This window comes from Parus major, chromosome Z (assembly GCF_001522545.3).
Source record: "Parus major isolate Abel chromosome Z, Parus_major1.1, whole genome shotgun sequence".
NCBI lineage: Eukaryota > Metazoa > Chordata > Aves > Passeriformes > Paridae > Parus > Parus major.
This window is the reverse complement of record NC_031799.1, coordinates 37,410,962-37,432,157: the sequence shown is the minus strand read 5'-3', so window position 1 is coordinate 37,432,157 and position 21,196 is coordinate 37,410,962. Positions and strand designations below refer to the sequence as shown.

General features: G+C 38.8%; 1 protein-coding gene across 2 annotated transcripts in view; it reads right to left on the bottom strand.

Annotated features, from left to right (window-relative positions):
- DAPK1 (death associated protein kinase 1) overlaps positions 1 to 21,196 on the bottom strand; it is an 84,535-nt gene that overhangs the window by 32,836 nt on the left and 30,503 nt on the right. For both annotated transcript variants that reach the window (XM_015653426.3, XM_015653427.3), the window contains exons 2-3: positions 12,178 to 12,399; positions 1,541 to 1,679 (exon numbers count right to left, since the gene is read on the bottom strand). In XM_015653426.3, the coding sequence (XP_015508912.1) occupies positions 1,541 to 1,679; positions 12,178 to 12,399 (361 nt within the window). The remainder of the gene's footprint in view (positions 1 to 1,540; positions 1,680 to 12,177; positions 12,400 to 21,196) is intronic.

Sequence of the window (21,196 nt, the reverse complement as noted above, 5' to 3'; positions counted from 1 at the left end):
AAAGATCACAGGCCCTGCGCTACAGCCATTCCAGCATTGTGGGGAGCTTCCAGGAAACAAAACCCTAAAGATCAGCTACTGGCTTTGGTTTACATTAGTCCCTGAAAGATGTTTCTTTCACACCACATAAACAATCAGGGAGGTGTATCTTGTTGCCTTTGGATCTTCCAGGGAAACTTCTGGATTGGTCCAGCTCCCAGATTTTAAGGCTTAACATACTTAATAGAAAGGAAAAAGAACAGCTTTTCCTGTATCTTCCAGCTTATTTTGAAATATGGATTTCACATTACCTTACACCAAAGATCTGCAAAGCCAAAACAAAGATGAAACGTCAGGATTATCAGCAAAGGGGCCTGTTCCTACATTGCATCACTTTAATCAGCATAGAGAACCAGCTACTTAGTCTCCATGTCCTACTACGTCCATAAGCCAGTGTGTTCTGAAGAACCACCATCCATCCTGTTCAGAGTGTTAAGGGCTTCTGGAGTCATTAAAGGCAGCTCTTCATTGTAACCCCTCCTTTTTTTCCCAGTCACAGGACCTGATATGTGCATTTCCTTTCCTCCCTGCACTTCTACGGCATACTTTTATTGGTCTGCACACTGCTGCCTGATTTAATGCACAAATTTTTGGTATCCGGTGTATCCAAGGATGACTTGTTCAACTACACACACTGGTGAAAATTCACACTTCATACTCTAATAAATACATTCCTTTCTAGCTTTACAATTTTTTCTCTTGCTACAATACAAAGACCAGATGTATTACTGAGGTGATGAGGATGAAACTGGAAAAGGTATGTTTACCATGAAATCCTTTCCCTTCCCTTTCAGAACTATATTTCAATTATAATGAAATCATCATGTCTTCTTTTTCTCTTACTCATTTTCTCTGCCCAGTTGAGAAGACTTAAGGAGAAATGTTTAGTTGTCTACCTTTGAAAAAAAAAAAATCTTATGGGGGAAAAGATCCTGAAACTGAAACACTGAAAAGCAGTTGCTCAGTTTAGATACAAAAAGCTCTGTTTTCATTATCAAAAGGATGCAATTAACAATTTTTCTGAAAACAAACAAAAAAGCCACAAAAGGGGAAAAAGACAGAAGTGGAAATCTGTCATTTGCTCCACAAAAATCCTTGTATTTAACTCACTGCAGTTTCAGTTAAGTGTCTAAAAAAAAACCCAATTGAAAAAGGCATCTAGGTCAGAATGTTTCACCCAGATTACATTCACATAAAAAAAAAAACCAAACCAAAAAACATAGTCCTCATTTTTATTTCAGGTTTGTTTTCTCAGGAAACAAACATTTTTTCATGGTTTAATTTTGTCAGGAGGTGCCATTTCCCCTGAAGAATCTTACAGACGGGAACTATTTACAGTTCAGTAACTTCTTTCCAGTGGCTGAGCTTTCCCCTGTCTACATAAGCTAGCAAAACAAAACTGTGGCCAAGACCTGCATGATGACTGATTTGTGGCTAGAATTACAAAGGACTTTAATGGATGTTGCTTTCAGTTGTCAAAGTTTTTATCTGTTCAACGCACCTTAAGATCAAAGTGGGCAATTTGCAGAGAGTGGAGATACTGAACACCATTAAGGATCTGTTTGAGAAATTCTGTGGCTTCCTCCTCTGTGAGAGATTCTTTTTCAGCTAAGAAGTCGAAGAGCTCTCCACCTGCAACACTTGGAGAGCAGAAGCAGAGTTATTGATAAGCTTGTTTTAACCCATGGGTTCCTTTCAGCACAGCTGTTCTCAAACCTTGAAAAGGATCCAGATGCTTTAAATGTTTCAAATATCCCCAAAAATTATGAAAGTTACTGAATTTGATATCCAAAAGTTAGTAAGCCCCTCCCTCGCATGAAAAGAGTACAGTAAAAAGAGTCTCACTTTCAGACAAAAAAATTTAGAAAACCCAAATAACATGGTTAACAGTATTTAAATTTAACTGAAGTGAAAGCCTCCTACTCTCTCTATGCACATTTAAAAGTATAAAATGAAATATGAAGTAATGAGACTCAAAACATACTAACATAATGGGACATTACGTTATCTAGAAAATGAAACTTTAATTGGCTCATATCAGTAACACATCAGATTTCTATACCTTCACTGAAAAATAAAAAAAAATTAAAGCTTATTTTGAAATATTTATTGGCAGATGTCCTAGTATTTAGTTTTTGAACTCCCCAGAGCATCCACATATTTTAAAATAGATTATGTTTTTGAAATACTGTATTACATGCAGCATCTATATTGTATTTGTACTCTAACATGATGATACCTTTTCTACAAACACCTTTAAGACTGTTCCCAGCAAGTGTTCTATCCCCACAGCAGAAAGAAAAGAGGTAAGACAGGGTACATAAGCACATCTGGATTTTTGCATTTGAGAGATAAAGGAAGAAAGAGAAGATGATTCTCAGCTAAGTCAAGCAGGTCTTGACTCAGCCAACAGCATAAAGAGAGACTGAAGTGACAGGAAACTGAACTGATAGAACTACAGCTATTCCCAAATAACAAACACATTTCATGTTTCAGCTGAACGACATAACTGTCCACTGTGGCAAACTACTTTTCTCATCTGTGAAAGCAGGGGTACAAAGAAAAGCCTTGGAGATTGCAGAAATGGTCATAATACCCCATGGGTTTTTTTTATTGTAATGATATTAGAACAAATTCTGAAAGTGTACCCTAATTTTTATTGCTTTTCTGCAGGGCAAGAAAATAATCTGTTCGTGATTTAAAGCTCTGATTATGAAACATGAGGTGGTGATTAACATATAACAATAGGTAAATAGTTTGGGTAAATTTCTGGAAATACATTTGACTTCTTTATCATGTCTACTTTTTAAGAGACTTAATCTGCATTATTGTAATGCAAATTGCATGAAAAGTGTATTTTAATGAGTTCTTGGAGCTTTCATTGAGCTGCCTAGACAATAATGAGAGTATTGTTTTGGGTATTATTCGTGTTGTAATATTTTCTGCATGAAAGCAATTATTGAAACAAAGTGCCACTAAAATATAAGAATTATAGACTGTAAGGACGAGAGGTCATTTTAATGATTTTTTTGTAGTTGTAGAGACAGTAAAATGGCATTCCTAATGATTAAATCCAACTTGTTATTTTACAGAGACTGGTCAGAAGCATCTTCCAAATGGACACACATGCATATTCTCTCATTGTTTGCTTCTGACTGAAAAAAAAAAAAAAGAAAATATTTTCAGGCTAACGTCTGTATGTCTGCAGCACTGAGCTGAACAGTGACATTCATTTCCAGTTATTGGGCTAAAGGTCTTAGCATCACGTGAAGCTCACTTGCAGATGTTTACAGGGGTCATTGGCTGGAGCTGTTGAGTGGCTGTAGATGGGAGCACAGCCTTGCCACATGGAGCAGGCAGACTCACGGTGCCTACTGCTCCAGCCATGGGCAGCTGTGGCAGCAGCCACAGCAAAACCCATCACCTGCATGCACTCAGCATGGTTTGGCACTGGACTAGCTATCACACAGTTTGGGGAACCAGAGAAGATGGATCCTCAGCTGAAGAAGAGCTTGTAAGACTGTACTAAAAGACTGCCTCTGGTCCTGCTTCTCAAGCAGCTGGAGACCCTGCAAAACAGCAAAAGCTCCTGCTGGTGCTTAAATCATTCATCAGCCATCACAAATACAAGAGATGTACTCAGGCAGGCACTTGCAGCAACGCCCTCTTGAAGCACTGTGCTGTCTACACTGCAGTCTCAGACTGACAGTGTCACACAAGTGGTGTTATGCTTCATGGCTGGTAAAGCTTGCTCCTAGTCCTGTTGGCATGTAAAAGACATGACTATTAAGTTTCAAAGACGGCATCTATGATTATCACTGATTATACACATTCCTTATAGACACCCCCAAAAAAAGATTTAATTCCTGAAGTTTGAAACTTTTCGAGATGTATGCATTTGTCTAAAATGGAAAGAGACTATTCAGTTTCTTCTTACCTGCAATTATTCTGATTCTGTATTGCTGAGTACAATTCTTCTGTCTTTACCACAGGTTAATTGTAGTGACATTTCTTTAATGTCACATCATAAGCCTTATAATTGTGTGCAATAAAATGTTATCTGTATTTCACAGGTGATATACCCAGTGCTTTCAAATCTCAAAACTGAGGGCCAAAGAAGGTAAAAGGCTTGAGATGTTTTTCTTTCTTTTTCAAAACTGAAAGTTTATTAGCAGAAGTGGTAGATTTTTTCCAATCTGTTGTGTGCTTCTTTGATGCTGAAGTACTGTTACCCTAAGTGACTTGGCAGCCCTTGCTGAACGAGTAGGCGAGTGAGGAGGGACGAGCTGTAATGCACTCCAAGTGTTGTTCCAGAAGCAGCTGTACCTCTGGTCTGTGGGACTTTGGTGTGCCCCCTCATGTTACACATCTCACTCTTGATGTCCAGGAGGAGAACCTGCGTGGGTTCACCTCACGGAGGGGGCCACTGTGAATTCTCCTGCTGGTAACGCCTCAGCTGTGGGGGCGAGCTCCGGAAGCCTGGGGCGCTGCCATAGCTGGCAAGCACAGTGCCCATCAAGCTGCTCCTGCTGCTTACTTATGGTAGTAATAACTATGAGAGAAAAGGGTTTTTACAGCAAGGATGAGTAAAAGGCTATACTAGCATGCACAAGGAGTTTCACCTGGAAGCTCAGAAATGCCTGCCTTCCCAGAAAGGGCCCTCTGCACCAGGCAACCTCCAAGGGAGGCCCTTCTCACATGTGTGGGGCAGTGACCCATGTCCCCATGGGAGGTTGCGTTTTTCAGCTTCCTCTTTATGCTTGTCAGGAAACTCCCTGTTGCAGACTCAGGAAGATCTGGTATTAAGCTGTGCTACCATGGGCATAGGAAAACCCATGGTATCACTGCAAGGCAATCTTCTAGTGAGTCATGGATGGGTTAATACAGGTCCACACTCAACATACTTTACAAGTCTGACTTCCATAATTAATTGACTGAATTACAATGTCCTCAGATTTATCAGCAGAGCTGGGTTTCGCAGATTTCATAATTGTATTGTAGAAGTAGAATAACTAGATGATCCTAACTAGACTTCCCGATGTCACAGATGAAGAAATGGGTTAGAAGAAGCTGGTAAAGGCTTTGTAAGCTACTGCAGCCCTCACAAGCCTCCTAAAATGCTGCTGGGTTGTCACGTCTAGTCCTGTGCCTCAGCCTGTGTAAAAGTCCTGCAATATATAAATACTGCACATTTTAGTAAACCAGAGTCACCTTCAAAAGTGGAGCAAGGAAGGCAAGGAGAGAGCCCCATTCCACCAACGTGCATATCCCATCTCACATACACAAGTAGTGTTAAATCAAAAGAAGAAGGGACAGGTTATTCCATACATCAGCCCTTTTGACTGCTCTTTTTGACCATCATCTTCTACCAAGAAGTACAGTTTCTACCTCCATTACAATGGGCCCTTGTTTCTAAATTAGCTTTGGGGATGCTGATGCACAAGCACCCTGATGAAATCCGACTGAAACCAAACCATTGTATGGGTTTCCCAAGCCACACAAACTTGCTCCCAGCCTGCCTTTGGGCCTCTACAGAAGGGCCCGCACAACCAGCACCTAAAACACTGCTGCCCCCAACCACCAACTGGATAAAGATGCTTCCTGAAGGGAGTGGAGAGGCAAGACATTCACCAAGCACTAGTGCATCTTCCTGTGGAGGACTTTGGAGTATCTCTGCCTGGCATGCCCAGGAAGCACAGAGCTTTCGATTTCTCTGTTTGCTGGTAGGAATTACTGAACTGATCAGTTCTTCTGGGCCCTAAGATGACTCTAATTGCCAAAATGCTAGTAAGAAAAGGATGGACAGAAACCTACACCCATTCAGATTAACAGAGAAACTTGATTACAAGTCAAGTCACGGCTGAATTCCTTTATGTCTGCAAAGCCTCCATGTTCACCTTCACATACTGCTTTCCTCTAAAGCACTAATTCGTTAATGTTCCTATATAAAACCTTTCTGTTTACATTTAAGTTAAGTCATAATTTCACAGCCATAATATGTTGTTCAGATATCACGCTCAACAAAATAAGTGATTGTGCTTTTTGGCAGTCACATCTTAATTCCACCTAATTCTAATGTATTATTGACCATGTTATAACACAGAAAGTCATAAGGGCTGAGTAAATCTATCTCATCATTACAACATGACCTTTTATATTGTTTTAAAGTAGCAGAGCACATGTTTGTAGAAGTGTTTTGTATAAACATTTTCACTAAGAGCAAAGCTGGTATGCTTTATTTCTCTGATACTTCTAAGCAGAAATGCTAGCTTTCCTGAAATGATAAAAGTAAATTAAAGCTTTCAGCTGACTGCATTCTTTCTTATAAAATGCAATAGTGGTAAAAGCATTTCCCAGCCTTCCCAAAGGAAGGTTGACAGATGTGATTGCAACCCACACACCTCCCTCTGGGAAATAAAATACATCACGCCCATGGAAAAAGGATTTCTGGATAGTGCTTTTTGCAAGTTGCCAGGCTTTCTTAACTATGAAACAGAACTATCGCCAGATCTCAGAGGAAGTCATTATGGGGAACCTACTCAGGGAACTTAGAATCAATTAACCTTCAAAGACAGCACGGTCACCTCATAATGACTCAGTCATATGCTATGATCATACTGCTTATTATGCAATAGCACCTCAATGGTAATTAATGATTATCTAAGTATTTCTAATGAATTTAAAGATCTACAATGAACCCTAAAATCTAGGCCCAAACCCCTTAAAGAAACAGTTAGCTTGCTTAGATCTCAAAACAACATAAACTAAGTTAAAGAAGCAATTTATTCCAGTTTTAAAACAGATGCAATTTGATTAATTATCTGAATTTTTCTCTAGTCCAAGCATTTCTTCTGTCAATTTGTAAAAGAAATGTTTTTCCTAGGGATTCTCTGGTCAAATGTTTCTTGTATGACAGCCAGTCATGCAGTTGTCAGCCCAAGACTCATATATTATTACTTTGTTTTATGTAAGAATAAGGGGGTTTACATCCACCTCTTTTCACTGCCTTTATGAATAGTGCAGTTACCAACCCACTCCTCAGAAGTACAAAGTGTACCAAACATTCAAAACAGCAGATCAGGGCTGCTAGCTCAATAAATTACCTTCTGGCTGAACAACACTGCACTTCAATTTTTCTTTGTCTAGCTACCAGAAAAATGATGACATGTTCCAGCACCACTACACCATTTTCATTTGTCCAGCTTCTATTAGAGAACCAACTGTCATGAAATCCTTTCTTTAGTGTGCTTAAATTCTTCAGCTACACTGAGCAAGAAGCATTAGCCTCAATGGCCAGCCAGAACACACAGACCAAAACCTGGACTATAATTTAAGCAGTGAAATCCCACTCAGGGGCAGGGTGGGAGGGGGCCTGAACACCCCTGTGGATCTTTCCTGCACTCCTGCACTTTCCTGCACTGGTGTTTAGGTCTTCATCACTGAAGTTCCTGAGGTGCCCAGAGTCCAGATACAGCAGTTGGTTACCTTGGCCCAGCAGAGTGCCTTAGTATTTTGCTCTCATCTACAACATTCAAATTTAATATATGAGCAGCATTCAGGTTCAGCAAACAAGAGGGCCAATGATTATGCTCAGGGACTGCAGCACAAGGAAACCAATTCTCACTGTGTGGCAGAGTCATACCAGCTCTAGAGTCTGTCCTGTCAGCCCTGTCAAGCCTTTGTTCTAACCTGTCTACTTATTCTCTGTGCATTTATCTCTGGGCCTGGAATTTAGGATTTTGAAATCCAAAGGTGGCACAAGATCTACAAATTAGTGTCACAGGCTTTGCTAACTGCCTCTTACATCCAAGAAGCATCAAATATTTAATCCTCCTCTTAAATTTCAGTGCAAAGCCACTGGAGAATAACTTTCTTACTTACTTATAGGTAAAATTAACAAAAAATCCCAGAGGTATTTCTACCAAAGGACAACTAGAAATTAAAGAAACCCTGTGAAGACTTCAAGCTTCTGGAAGACAGGCTATAATTCTCTTCCTGAGCATAACTGTAAACGGTTAAATTAAAGCACCAATAAGATAGAAGAGGAATTTAAAAACTTCATAGTTACCTGCTCTTATTTAATCTTCAATGATCAACTAATGCAATTGTCACCATTTTTACACAAGGATGTATCATCCTCTCCTTGCACTGTTCTGTTTTGATTAATAATATGAAGCTACCAACAAAATCGAAACTCAGAGACCGTGTGATGCACAAGACTAAGTTTAAAAGAAAGTTTATGCTTTCAAATGAAGCATAAATCCTGGTATTTAATGCACAAATGCTTCTAATACTTTCAAAGCTTTCTATTTTTTAAAAAATTATAAAACAGATAATCATCACTCAGAACCACGCTAGAACAGCTAACCATCTTAAATTAAGATTTCAAATTCAGAAATTAAGTTACGTTTTTTGCAGAGAAAAGTATGAATACCTAGCTCCATCCACAGCTTCCAAGTAAAAGGAGTCAGGTATTGCTATCAAACCATTTAAAAAAAAAAAAAAAAGAGACCACCTGCACTACTTTCATGAATTCTATTGCATAATAAATACTATGCAATATAGGATGAAAATATTTTTGTGTTGCAGCAAGAAACCATAACCAAGGCTCCACAAAGAACCACAAACTGAGTATATTTTACAGCAGCAGCCTAAATAAAGACTAATAATGAAGTGGAAGAAAAAATAAAATGGAAGAGAGAAATTATGCATCCGAGGCCAGAAAAACAGGAACAAAGTAGGTGCAAAACACGCTTGAGAAAAGAAAATAATTATCACTGTGCATAGACATCTGTGTTTTCTAGTCTGTGAAGTCTGAAAAAATGATGGCTTCAGCAGAGCTCACTAGAAATAGCTTAGTACTGTTAACATTTAACAGATTCTAGCTGCTGCAGCTGGATAGAAAAACCTACCATGAAATTCTGACTAATTCAATTATTTGTGTGATAAAAGGAAAAAAAAAAGAAAACTATTAAGGTTTTAAGCTAGATGAGGAAGACAGTGGCATCCAGTTTGTATGTAACATGCATAACATTCCTTTCAAGTTGATGAAAGAGTCCATAGAGTGGGAATTTAAATGGTTATTTCCATATCAAGAAATGAGACACTTGTCTCAAAGACCTAGAGTTATGAAAATATGTCAGAATGCTCTAAATATACCAAAAGACTTCAATAAAGTAAGGTTCTTCAAGAATATCTCATTCTTGTGCATGGCTGCTGAATCTTTTAAGGAAGGATTTGGTTTTAAAAGTTTCATTAATTAAATGGTTTTTTGGTAAATTAGTTTCCTGATATAAGATGGTTGAAAGAAAAACTTCCAAACATGTATGTGGATAAAGTAGCTCTGTTTTGTGCTAAGTAGCTCTGGTGTTGTGAGGACCTGCTTGGCCACTGCAGTAATTACCCACTTGCCCACATATTCCTGCATATAAATCATGACCTTGAATAGAACCAGAGAATGGTTTGTGTCGGAAGAGATCTTAAAAATCATCAAGTTCCCACTCTCCTGCCACGGGCAGGGTCATCTCCCACCAGACCAAGTTGCTCAAAGCCTCATCCAACCTGGCCTTGAGCACTTCCAGGAATGGAGATCCAGAACTTCTCCGGGCAACCTGTTCCAGTGCCTCAACACCCTCACAATTCCTAATAACCAATCTGAGTCTACCATCTTTCAGGTGGATGCCATTCCCCCTTGTCCAGTCAGTTACTCACCTCTGAGAAACTGCCAGTTAGTAAGGCAGAAAAATGTTTAGAAGGCTGTATGCAACATAGCAAACCTCTTGCTGAGGCAGAAATTAAAAATCAATAGTGAACAGGCCAGAGACCCTGCTGCCCTCGGACTGTGCATGTATGGCAACAAAAGGGCAGCTGCATTTGCTCAGTTATACAAAATTGTGTCTCTGTGTGTATACTTCCTCATTATTGTAGTCAGAACAGAACACAAGTGCCAGGAAATATTCTATGTTCTAATCGGAATGGAAAATGGACACTTAGGGTAGATCCTAAGGATAGTAAAACAGGGTATTTAATAAGATTTCAGCTGTATTTCTGTTTGTATGAAATTGATCTGTAAGAACAGACTGTCAAGAGGGTGGATCCCTAAGCAAAATGTGAGTATTAGAACGTTAGAGAAAAAGAATTACATTTTGAATGTCTAAGCATGTGATTACAATGACAATCCTGTCTTTTCAATAGCTTTATGTAACATCACGGTGACTTTGAGAACTACAAAACTTTGTAGCAGTTAGCATATTCAAGTTTACAAAGGGACTGCTAATGTCATCTTTTCCTCTTTGCTTGTCTAAATAAATAAATGCATTACCTTTGTGATATCCAAAATAGCACTTCTTCAACTTGAAAGACTCACAAAGCAGTTAGGAAAAGTGAAAAAAAAAAATATCCCCAATTGAAATGATATAGACATTGTTCACCTCCGCAAAACAATTATCTAAATTGTAATGCAAATAATTTGCTGAGCTTCGTGCCATTAAGCTCATGAAATATGCAGATTGTCATTCTTCTGCTCAGTGGACAATAGTGGGTACACACTGACACACACACTGACACACACACACACACACACACACAGCAGCCTTGCAGCCAAAAGAGCTCCTACTCCATGTGTGAAGTGAGGGGGGTGGAGTAGTCCCATTCCTCCTACCACTGCCATGATTACCAAGTCTCCCTCACAGCTTTCAAGTACAGACACTGGCCTGATTTCATCTGGACAGATTTCAGAGCAGAAGGAGCTGCAGAAGCAGCAATACTCTGACAGTAAGATTATAGAGCAAGAGAACACAAGAGTTAGTATCAAGTGGGGAAAGGAAGAAGCATCATCTAGTTTTGCTGCATATTCATGTCACACTTCAAAGAATTCTGAGCAAAACCAAGAAATAATAAGAATATAAGGAACTTTTACTTTATACAGGATGTTATTTTAGTTTGGAAAAAAAATTACTTGTTTTAATTATCCAAATTTGGCAAACTAATGCAAGTGTATACAACTGGAACTAAAAAAACCAAGACAGACTACAACTATTCCAATAAACCATCACATGCTGGACTAGAAGTGTATACATATGTCTGCATAAACAACAAAGTAGTATCATGCATATACAGGCCATAAGAAAAAATGGAACTCCGAAAGTTACTTCCCAGTTTTCTTTTTAAATCTCTACTGTAAATCTACACGTTACTGAAACCATACAACACTGAAGTATCTTTATAAAGTGGAAATATCACTTATCTACCACAAAAAAATTTATCAAAGGTAGTAAACAGGAAGACAGAACCTACTTAAGAAAAACCAATATTAACAGCCAAGAAAAAGACGAATGCTGCTGAAGATTCTGGCACCAATTTCTGCCTGCATGACATTCTTACTCTAAAGCATGGTTAACTGGTACTGTGAACAGGAATGGCAATAAAAAAGTGCCAGGCATGCCATCTAATGTAAAGAGATGCACATTCCAGCAGCAGGCATTGACAGACTCTTAACAGGTGACTAATGCTCAACTCCCACAATTGCAGTCTTTGAGGAACTGGAAGACAGACTTGAAAAAATACAGAAGTAGTCTCTGCTGACATATTTACCTCAAACTATTAGCAATTACATTGGATGAAAAATTGGGAACTAAACCAGTATGAAACAGTGTGAAATTTCAGTTCTCATTTCAACAAGAGAGAACTGGGAAAATTCTGTTCTATGCTGGTGAGAAATGAGAAAAAGCATTTACTGAGGCCACTTTACACCAATGCAAAATGCAATAAAATTTACTAAACTAATCTCCACTTAGAATATCTATTTTCCTGTGCTCTGATCTTCGCATCAGTTTATTCAGTTAAAGGCTATTCTGGATCCATAACACCAACAGTGATTAAAGCAAAACCAGAAAAAAGATATCCTAAATATGATGATTTTTTTTAAACTTTGTAGTGCATTCAGCGTGAACAATACGTGTAGAAATCAGGAAGCTACAACACTGACTTAGAATGAAGATTACTACATAGAGAATCTATTCCCTTTTTGGGTGGAAAAGGAACTTCAATTAAATCACTGCAATTCTCAAAGTGTCTGTTTTTAAAAACCAAAGAAACAAATATTGTCCTACTTGTCCATGGGTCTCTAGAGTTACTTACAGCTCCAGAATGAGAATGACATCTGTTTTGTTCTCATAGACATCATGAAGCGTAATCACATTAGGATGCCGAATCTCTTTCAGTATGCCAACTTCTCGCTCGATGTCTTCCCGGCTGACTCCACGACGGCTGGATTTTGTTCTCCTCTTCTTGATGAATTTTGCTGCAAACTGCTGACCAGTACTTTTCTCGCGGCATTTTTTCACTACGGCAAATTGCCCGCTAAAAAAAAAAAAAGAGATGACAAGTGTTCAGCTCAAGAAAATTTAGAGTTAAGAGTAGCCTGTTTACTGTGGTGGAGGAAATCAGCTTTTAACTCTGCTTGACCTAAGTATTTTACTGCTTTTTTTGCCATCTAGAATAATACTTGAAAAAAATCTGGAAGCGGCAGGAAAGGTAATTTAAGATATGGTCTGTGCATCACACAAATGTACACATTTCAGCACATCAGTAGGTAAAAGGTAACACTTTGTCAGTGAGGACCACCCGATTTTTGACAGATATCAAAATAGCACTGGGTATTACTGAGCAAAATTAATAGTTTCTGGATTTCTCTTCCCATATGCCTGTTGAATATTTTTTCTTTGTTCTGCAGTTGGGACGATTTGTAGTTTCTTACAACCTACATGATTTGTCAATATAAACTTTATTCTATCCTCAAGTCTGTTTTTTATGAAGCTTTTAAAACAAAACTGGGTTTCATGACCCTGCTTTGGATTTTTTTAAGCACTAAATACAACAGTATCAAGAATTATAGTTACTGTATCATCTTATTAAGTACAAGTTTGAAGATAAGAAAAGGCACTGAGAAACAAAACCTGTGTTTGTATCACAAACCAGAAGGAACTCCAGGAAGCTGCTGACTCCAGGAAGCTATCACTGATTTACAAGTCTGCTGTTGCTAGATGTACTCACTGATCTAGATCAGAAATCTCCAGGAGCCTAATGTTGACTTAAAGAAATAACAGGATTTCTAAAACTGATTTTCTTTTAAGTTTCCGCAATCTATTGTTGAGGATTCTCAGGAAATTCTGTTCCTGCTTTTTTCACCATATGAAGCAATCACAGAATTACAGAATTATACTAATGAGAAGATCTTTTTGAAGCCTACCCTTCTAACTGAAGAAGAGCTGTTCTCTAAAGCAGACTCAGAACAACAATTAAATCAGAGCTAGTGGTAACAGGTGTGACTACTTGAACAGCCATATAGCATTCAGAGGCATTTTTTAATTTCCTGCCACCATTACTATGTTGATCTCACACAGTACCCTGAGCGACACACTATCCTGAACTGGGACATGCAGTTGGACCAGGCTAAATCACTGTCACTCACAGAAGGGCAGGGCAAAGACAAGACCTCTCATGTGAACTCTCAGAAAGACAGTCTAGCGTACCCACCACTACCTGGGAAATTTTTGAATAGAGCCATAGGTAGTGAGAGTACTAAACTTTGAGTCTTAAGTCAATAGTCTTAAACTGAGGTTTAGATTTATTTCAGTATTATGATCACCATTCAAGTTTAGTTCTTCATCGTTTGATGAAATCAATCCATGAACTTATGAGAAGACGCTATGTTGCATGAAAAATATCTTTGCCTCAAATTCCACCCGCCCCCAATTCCGCACAAAGTTTTCAAGGATCAGATTTGCCATACGGGGACCCCCGCATTGTTATTACAAACTGCAGTGGACAGAGCAGTGCTTCAGACCACACCATATCCTCCTCTCCATCACACACCTGCTTCACTGGCCCAGACTTGGCCTGCTAGTGTTATCAGAGATGCTCTTTGACATGTAAGATATTCACATGGAATTCCTGTGTCATCCTAAACTGGCAGCAGAGAGCTAGACAAGTTGTCCTATGGTCATCAGCCTTCTCTGCCTGTTTTGGTCCAGTTTCACAAAAACTGAGCTTGATCTTCAAGGTCTGAACAATTTTGCACTGCCAGAATAGAGGTATTTGCACTGCTGAATTGAAAACACAGCCTCTACGGCTCTTGCTTCCAGAGGGAGAAGCAAGTGATTGTCTCACACTCTCCCCCACAGCACGCACATCTCCACAGAGATACAAAGCTTTATTTAAAAAGCAGTCAGTTTTGCAGAAAATTCACAGTTTCAAAGAAGCAACAAAGTGAAGTAGCACACAGATGCAGACATCATCACAACTCCAAACAGCTACTCAAGCTCATGATCACAAGGAAGTCAAAAGCTGCTGTTTGTCTTTTGACCACCTGGCTGGCTTTCAGGCTAGAAGTATAAAAGGCCTGATAAGGAAGAAAAAATATTTCTGCTTATGATTCATCCATAGGCTTGAATGCTGCATGGCTAACCACTTTCTTATGGATGCTCAGCCCCTAAGTTTAGCAAAAGCTACTGCTTCACTATGGAAAATCAACAAAACAAACAAAAAAAAGGAACAACCTTCCCCCTACCCACCCTCACCCCACCCCCTCCATAACTCCTACCCAATCCCTACAATGCAAATTAAACAGACCCCGAAACAACAACCCCCAAACTATAATATTGAAACCAAAATTACACCTAACATCAGCTCTGGAGTAAAAAAGGAAAAATATAAATCTGAACTACACCAACAAACAATGTATTCTCATATCCAAGAAGATTTAATTAGAAAAGTTGGTGGGAATTAAGAGTTGTCTGTGTTTTACTGACCTCATGATTTTTACATAGTGTTATTCATATTTGAATTACATCATTCCCCAAAGCCACTTCATGCTTCTGATGCCTTTAAGGCTAAGACTGTTTAATCTTATTTTGGCAATGGGTCAACTATGATGTTACAGCATGAGGCTGACCTCCTGGAACAAAGAGGGATAAGACAAGTACATCTCCTCTCTTCTGAGATACGTCATTTATTTTTCAGTCTTTCACTATTTTCTCTGCCCAAAACAACCTGTTGGAAGGATGCCCTCATCTATCACTATTCAATATAAAAAGGTTATCAGAAGTCCAGTACGTTGTTTAAAACACATGACTTTAAAGATTGGGTCTCATCCACGATTTATAGTAGGTGAAGTTCCAAAATCTTTGACACTGCTCAAGACTGTAAGAAAGTTATCAAATAACAAGTATCTTGAGTAAGTGCCAGTTATACACCAAATAACCCCCTTACTGTTGTTGTTGTTGTTGTGGTATTTATTCCTCACACAACTGCACAATTAGCTGTTATTAAACGCTGTACACGCAGATCAAACTTAAGCTGCAATCAAAGGGGCTATTTCATGCCTGTGATCCCTAAGCCACACCATTTTACAACCCCCTCTAAACTCCTATTTTAAAACCAGAGGAGATGTGTAAATCAAAAGGTATTTACTGGGCTTCCCCTTGTAGAACTGCAGTAACAAGCTGATATAAATCAGCTTTGCTAACACTTATAGAATATCTAGTAATATCTTCCCACAGATCCTACATTTTCAGATTCAGCATTCATTGATACAGCATCTTCAAAGCCAGAAAAGTCCTTTTGTTTTTTAAGCTCCCTTGCTTTTGTAGGTTTGATTTAAAGTGTACGGAGTAAAAAAATGACTACCAGTTTAGAAGAAAATGACACTAACCACCCTGCACCCTCTCCCCAAAGTAAATCACAAATTCACACTTAATAAAGTATCTGACATCATTCTTTTTCCACATAGCTGAATCAGGTTAAACAGCAAGACAGGATGACAGCTTGATGTAAGAACAAATACTTCTGCTAATAATAGTAATTTGTTTGGTGATCTTGTAATCCTTATCTCAACCAGCCCTTAATTACTGCCCTAAACCTACTCATTGTGGGACACTTGGCATTCATCCACATCCAGTGATTTTTCAGACTCACTTCAGAATAGCAACTTACCCATTACCTAATCATGACATTTCTGAGTCCTTTCTACATCATGAGACACACCACCCTTTACAATAAATACATGTGTAAGTGAAAGTTATGCAGATAGGGTATGGAAACACCAATAAAGCCTGTATATGCCAACCTTTATTGCTCCTTGCTTAGTGGCATCACAAAACAACTACTCATTAGCATGAATAAAGGATAGTTTTAAATACAGAGACATTTGGTTTAGAATCAAAAGGAAAACACAAAAAAATACTTTCATTTTTTCCATAATGATGGTGACAGTGATTAGGGGTGGCACACAACCTGTATTCCTTCCCAGCCATCTGTACCAGTTCATCCCAGCTAGTTCATTCTGTGAGGAGTAAAACTCTTGCCCCAATAACCCGGTGAAAGCTGGAGACAGAGGTGGTCAAGTAACCCCCAGGAAACCATTTTCTAGTAGCTATTGCCACAACAGGTCAATAATGGGGCAATTTTCCAAGCCAGCTTCTGAAGATTTCATTCCAAAATTTAATGGGAGCAGGAAATAGGAGTAAAGAAAAGGCATTAAGTTGCCATTAGAAAAATAAGATGCTTTGGTATGTTTCTGACATGTTGGCATTTTTCTCCTATTTAAAAATTTGATATTTAGTACACAACTCTGGAAACACAATGTATTTCATTCAACTAGTTTTACTATTTGTTTGACTACTTCCCTTTATAAAATTACACTAATCCAACAGAAAGAGATTTACATAATACTATTATATTAGGCTGTGAAAGAAACTGCACCTCAAGCATGGGGCCACTCCGACAGAACAGCTATCAGCATACTGTACAAGTTCTGTTTTTCCTCAGGGATCTGCTGCAGGGAAGGCCAATGCACCAGGGGATGTGCAGCCCCAGGAGCATCCCAGCATCAATCAGCTCTGCCAGCAAGCACTGCTCCCTGTTAGTGCTGTCTGTCACTAAAGGCATCTGCCCTGCCTCTGCTAACAAGGTTAGCTCTCACAAAACCTGCTGGTGAGGCAGTGGTATCCAAGTGTTTTTCGAAGAAAAGGAACACTTGTCCACAAACCTGACCACTTGGTAACATGAAGGAACAGCATCTATATACTTGGTAGGAGGAGGAGCTGGAAGCACCTGAAGCCTATTACTCACCATAAATTTGTTTCAGGCTGCACACAAACAAGAGGAAAGGGAATGGTGGCCATAGTGTAACAGAAGTAATAATTTTGAGAGCCACATGAAAAAAGCAGTACTAAAGAAAAGAAAAAAGAGAAGTTAAACATGATACAGTATTTAAGCTAAAGAGAAAATACTCCTGAAATGATACGTAAGTGACTAAGCAGAAGAATAAACCAGCTGGAAACTGATGGTGGACCACAGAGATTGCTGTGAAGAACTGGCTGTTTCAAGTACTTGCTTGTATAGAAAAGCAAACATAAGGGTTTAAATAGATCTGACTGTGGAACAATAAAATGTTGAGTGGTGCAAGTACACAGGCGGGAGAGGAACACGTGTTAGGCAATTATGCAGTACATAACAGGTGCAGAGTTAAAATGAAGTTGCAATTTACACCCATCAATATAATGCATGCTGATACACTTTCCTTAGAAATATTTTTGGAAAAGCAGCAAAGACAAAAAGAACAACAACAAGGAAGGGGAAGGAAAGGGGAAAATCAGACAGATGTATAAAAACCCAAGTGCAATAACACCTGGTATTTCTGAGTTCTGGTAATTCCCAATTTCCAAGTTCATTGTTAGATGATTTATACACTTATAAACTCCACATCTCTTAAATTACTTTTCTTTATTTCTGACTTAAAATAAATTTTGGTGTCTAATTACCAAGTCCCAAAAGTACCAAGATTCCCCCACAGTGACTCCATGTATGTATGTGATGCTAAGTTTGATTATTCTTCACTATGAATACATCAAATATTAAATTTAAAGTTATTTTACCAAAATATGCAAAATATAAAAACAGTTTTTCCTTTATGTAATATTTTAAACTAAAAAAACCCTAACTTTCAAAATGAACTATTATTACTGCATAATTTATTTAGATACCTTTTTGTCTCTATAGATCAACTGAAACTTCTGTTGTACCACCTATTCAAATACAGTTTTAACAGAGTAATTGTTATCCTAAAAACAAAATTAATAGAAGCATTTTGATCGTATCTACAACATGACAACACGAAGCAGTCAGAATTTGAATTTTCAAGCAGTAACAGAAGCAGGTAGACTTAAGTCAAATATTTAAGCTCATTTATAGACTAAACTACCTACCACAACTTTGTGTAACTGAAGTCAGGTTGCATGATGGACTAGAAAATAAAGAATTATAGTGCTGTGACTTAACCCCAGATGGCAATCAAGTACCTCTTCCCAACCCCTCCATGGTATGATGGGGAGAGGAATCAGGAAAAAAATTAAAAACTGAAGGGTTAAAGTAAGAACAGTTCATTAGGGGCAGTGATGAAAAAAACAAAACAGATACAACCAATGAAAATAGCAGTGGAAAGAAAAGGGTGAGAGAGAGAGAGGGGGCTAAATCCCAAGAGAGAGAAGCAATGCACAATACAATTGCTCAGCACACTGATGCCCAAATCCATGCCCGAGCAGTGGCTGCCTCTCTCTTAAAATAAACTCCCCCTGGACTATCTATTGGGTATAATTTTCATGGTATGGTATAACATGGCCCAAAACTGGCCAGTTTGGATCAGCTGTCCTAGCTGAGCAGTGCTCCCAGCTTCTTGTGCACCTGCTGGCTGGCAGAGCTCAGGGAGCTGAAAAGTCCTTGCCTTAAGGCAGGCACTACTGAGGAGCAACAGAAACCTCAGTGTGTTACCAACATTCTCATGCTAAATCCAAACCACAGCACGGTACCAGCTACTAAGAAGAAAACTAACTCTACTATAGCTGAAACCAGACACAAAGAAGGAGAGAATTTGTCCAATCTATTATTTTCTCCAGCATTTTAAACCTTGTGCATCATATTTTTGTCGTTTGATTATTTTAAAAACAAATCATCATGCCTTTCAGCTACGCATTTATATTCTGCAGAAATCCTCTTGTGCTGTCATACCTCAGCACATAACACTGATGAAATTGGAGGTTTCTGTTGCTCTGATTTCTGTAATTTCATTAGGTTGCTAACAGACTTCTCTAGGTGTTTGCTAAGCTTAGAGGAAAGTGATTTTCTTAACTGTTTTCTCAGATACCCAGAAGAGACTCTAGTCCTAAGGGAGGGCATAAGAGCATCATAAAAAATTTTATGACAGATCTAAATAAAGTATCTCAGAAAAACAGACATTGTTTACTGGTTTTATTTGTTATAAAATGCTTCATAATGTTCCAAGTAGTGCATGAAAAATTTTAGAGGAAGAGTTATATTGGAGATGGGGAGGAAAAGAAAAAGAGATGAAGAGACAAGAGACAGATATGCATGTGTATGCAGTACTGAGCGCTACAAAGTGTTTTAATTCCTTACTGTGAGGGTGGTTTGTCATAGAATTAAACTGCTTTCTGCGCCATACATTTAAAAAGGCAAGTGCCTGCCATTGCCAAGGCTCCCTATGGAGCCTGTTTATCCATTTATGGATTTGGTCAAGATCACATCTCACTGAGCACAGCTCCTCAGCAGAGTAATTACTTAAGCATGAGCAGATTAATCAGATGGCTGTGGCTGGCTCAGAGAGAAGGGGATGAAGAAATACAGCTACGTACTGTGCCTCTGTGTCAAAAGTAAGGCCAAGCATGCCTGTAAAACTTCCCACATCCCTTCCCCAGCACCCTCACCTAAAGGATTGGCATCTGCTTGGGATTTTCTTATTCTACTGAGAGAACCAGGATAAAGTTTTTCCAACATACTTAATGTCACGCAAGTTAAAGCAGACTGAGTGTGAACACATGCACACACCTGTGCATATACTTGCTGAGCTGAAAAACACTTATTAACTAGTACAGTCCATCAGGCAGAGATGAGGCTCCTGTACCAGCAATTTCACAGCAAACATCAACTGCAGATGACTGAAGAATTCTTTGCATTTACAAATAAGAAGCTTAGAAAAAACGCAGTCTTGCGATTAGGCTGAATTTTATAAAGTAGAATAAAGCACAAGTTTCAGCCACTCTCTGTGTACACATAAATATGCATGGTATCTCTATATACATTACTTTGAGGATTTTAAAAGCAAGATTAAATGTATGAATGGATGATATTTTGGGATTATATTTCATTTACTGTTTATTTTATACACAGTATATTGTGAAGTGAATAGATATTCGGTGTATTTTATCATAAGGGGTAACTGAGTTTCTGTCCCTGAAAAGTGTTTTAATTAGAAACATAGCACTTTGAAAAAGAAATTAAAAGTCAAAATGCCTGCAATATTTTCATTCTGCTGCTTTAGTTTTTCTGAAGGCCACTACAGAGCCTTTGCCAAGTACGGCTGCTATGTAACCAGAGGAGAATGTAGTCCTCCCTTTTATCCAAGGAGAGTGCCTTCACAATTTTTCCCTTTAGAAAGTGGCTTAGTTTTAATTCACAGCTCGAAACTGAACAGGATTTCAGTGAAAACAGGATTTCAGTAAAATCCTGTGTTCTGACTGGGTTATACCAATTCTCCCCATGAAGCTACAAGCAGATCTGCTCAGTGTGATTCCCAAGCATTGGCATGTGACCTTGAAAGGGGGAGAAGAGGGGAAGGAATTATGAATACAAGTAGAGTCAGAGATGCTTTATTATGTGAAAACAGTTATGAAAACATTTGAACAAAAAGTGATGTAAGTTTTGTTTGTGTTCAGAGAGGGTTAAAAGGGGAAGAATGCAAGGAAGATGGTGGAATTGCTCAAGCTGGGAATGCCAAGGCTGGGAGAATAAACAGTGTGGGAAACCATATGTTATACCTACTGCTGTTTATCCTCTGTCTGTTTGGAGAAGTAGAATTTCTGTGTAGAGATAACATAGGTGTTTACAGAGACTTGTAGGCCCTATCCCAGACATGCCTGACCTCCCTGTGGGGAGGGAGATCAAAGCAGAGACCATAAAAAGCACAGGGAGATCACAGCATGGTGCTAAACTGTGCTCAGGCCCTGGATAAATGGGCACAGCAGCAGCCCTGCTGCCCACTAGGACTGGACTGAGCCTGATGGCACCTGAGCCCTCATTCTGTGTC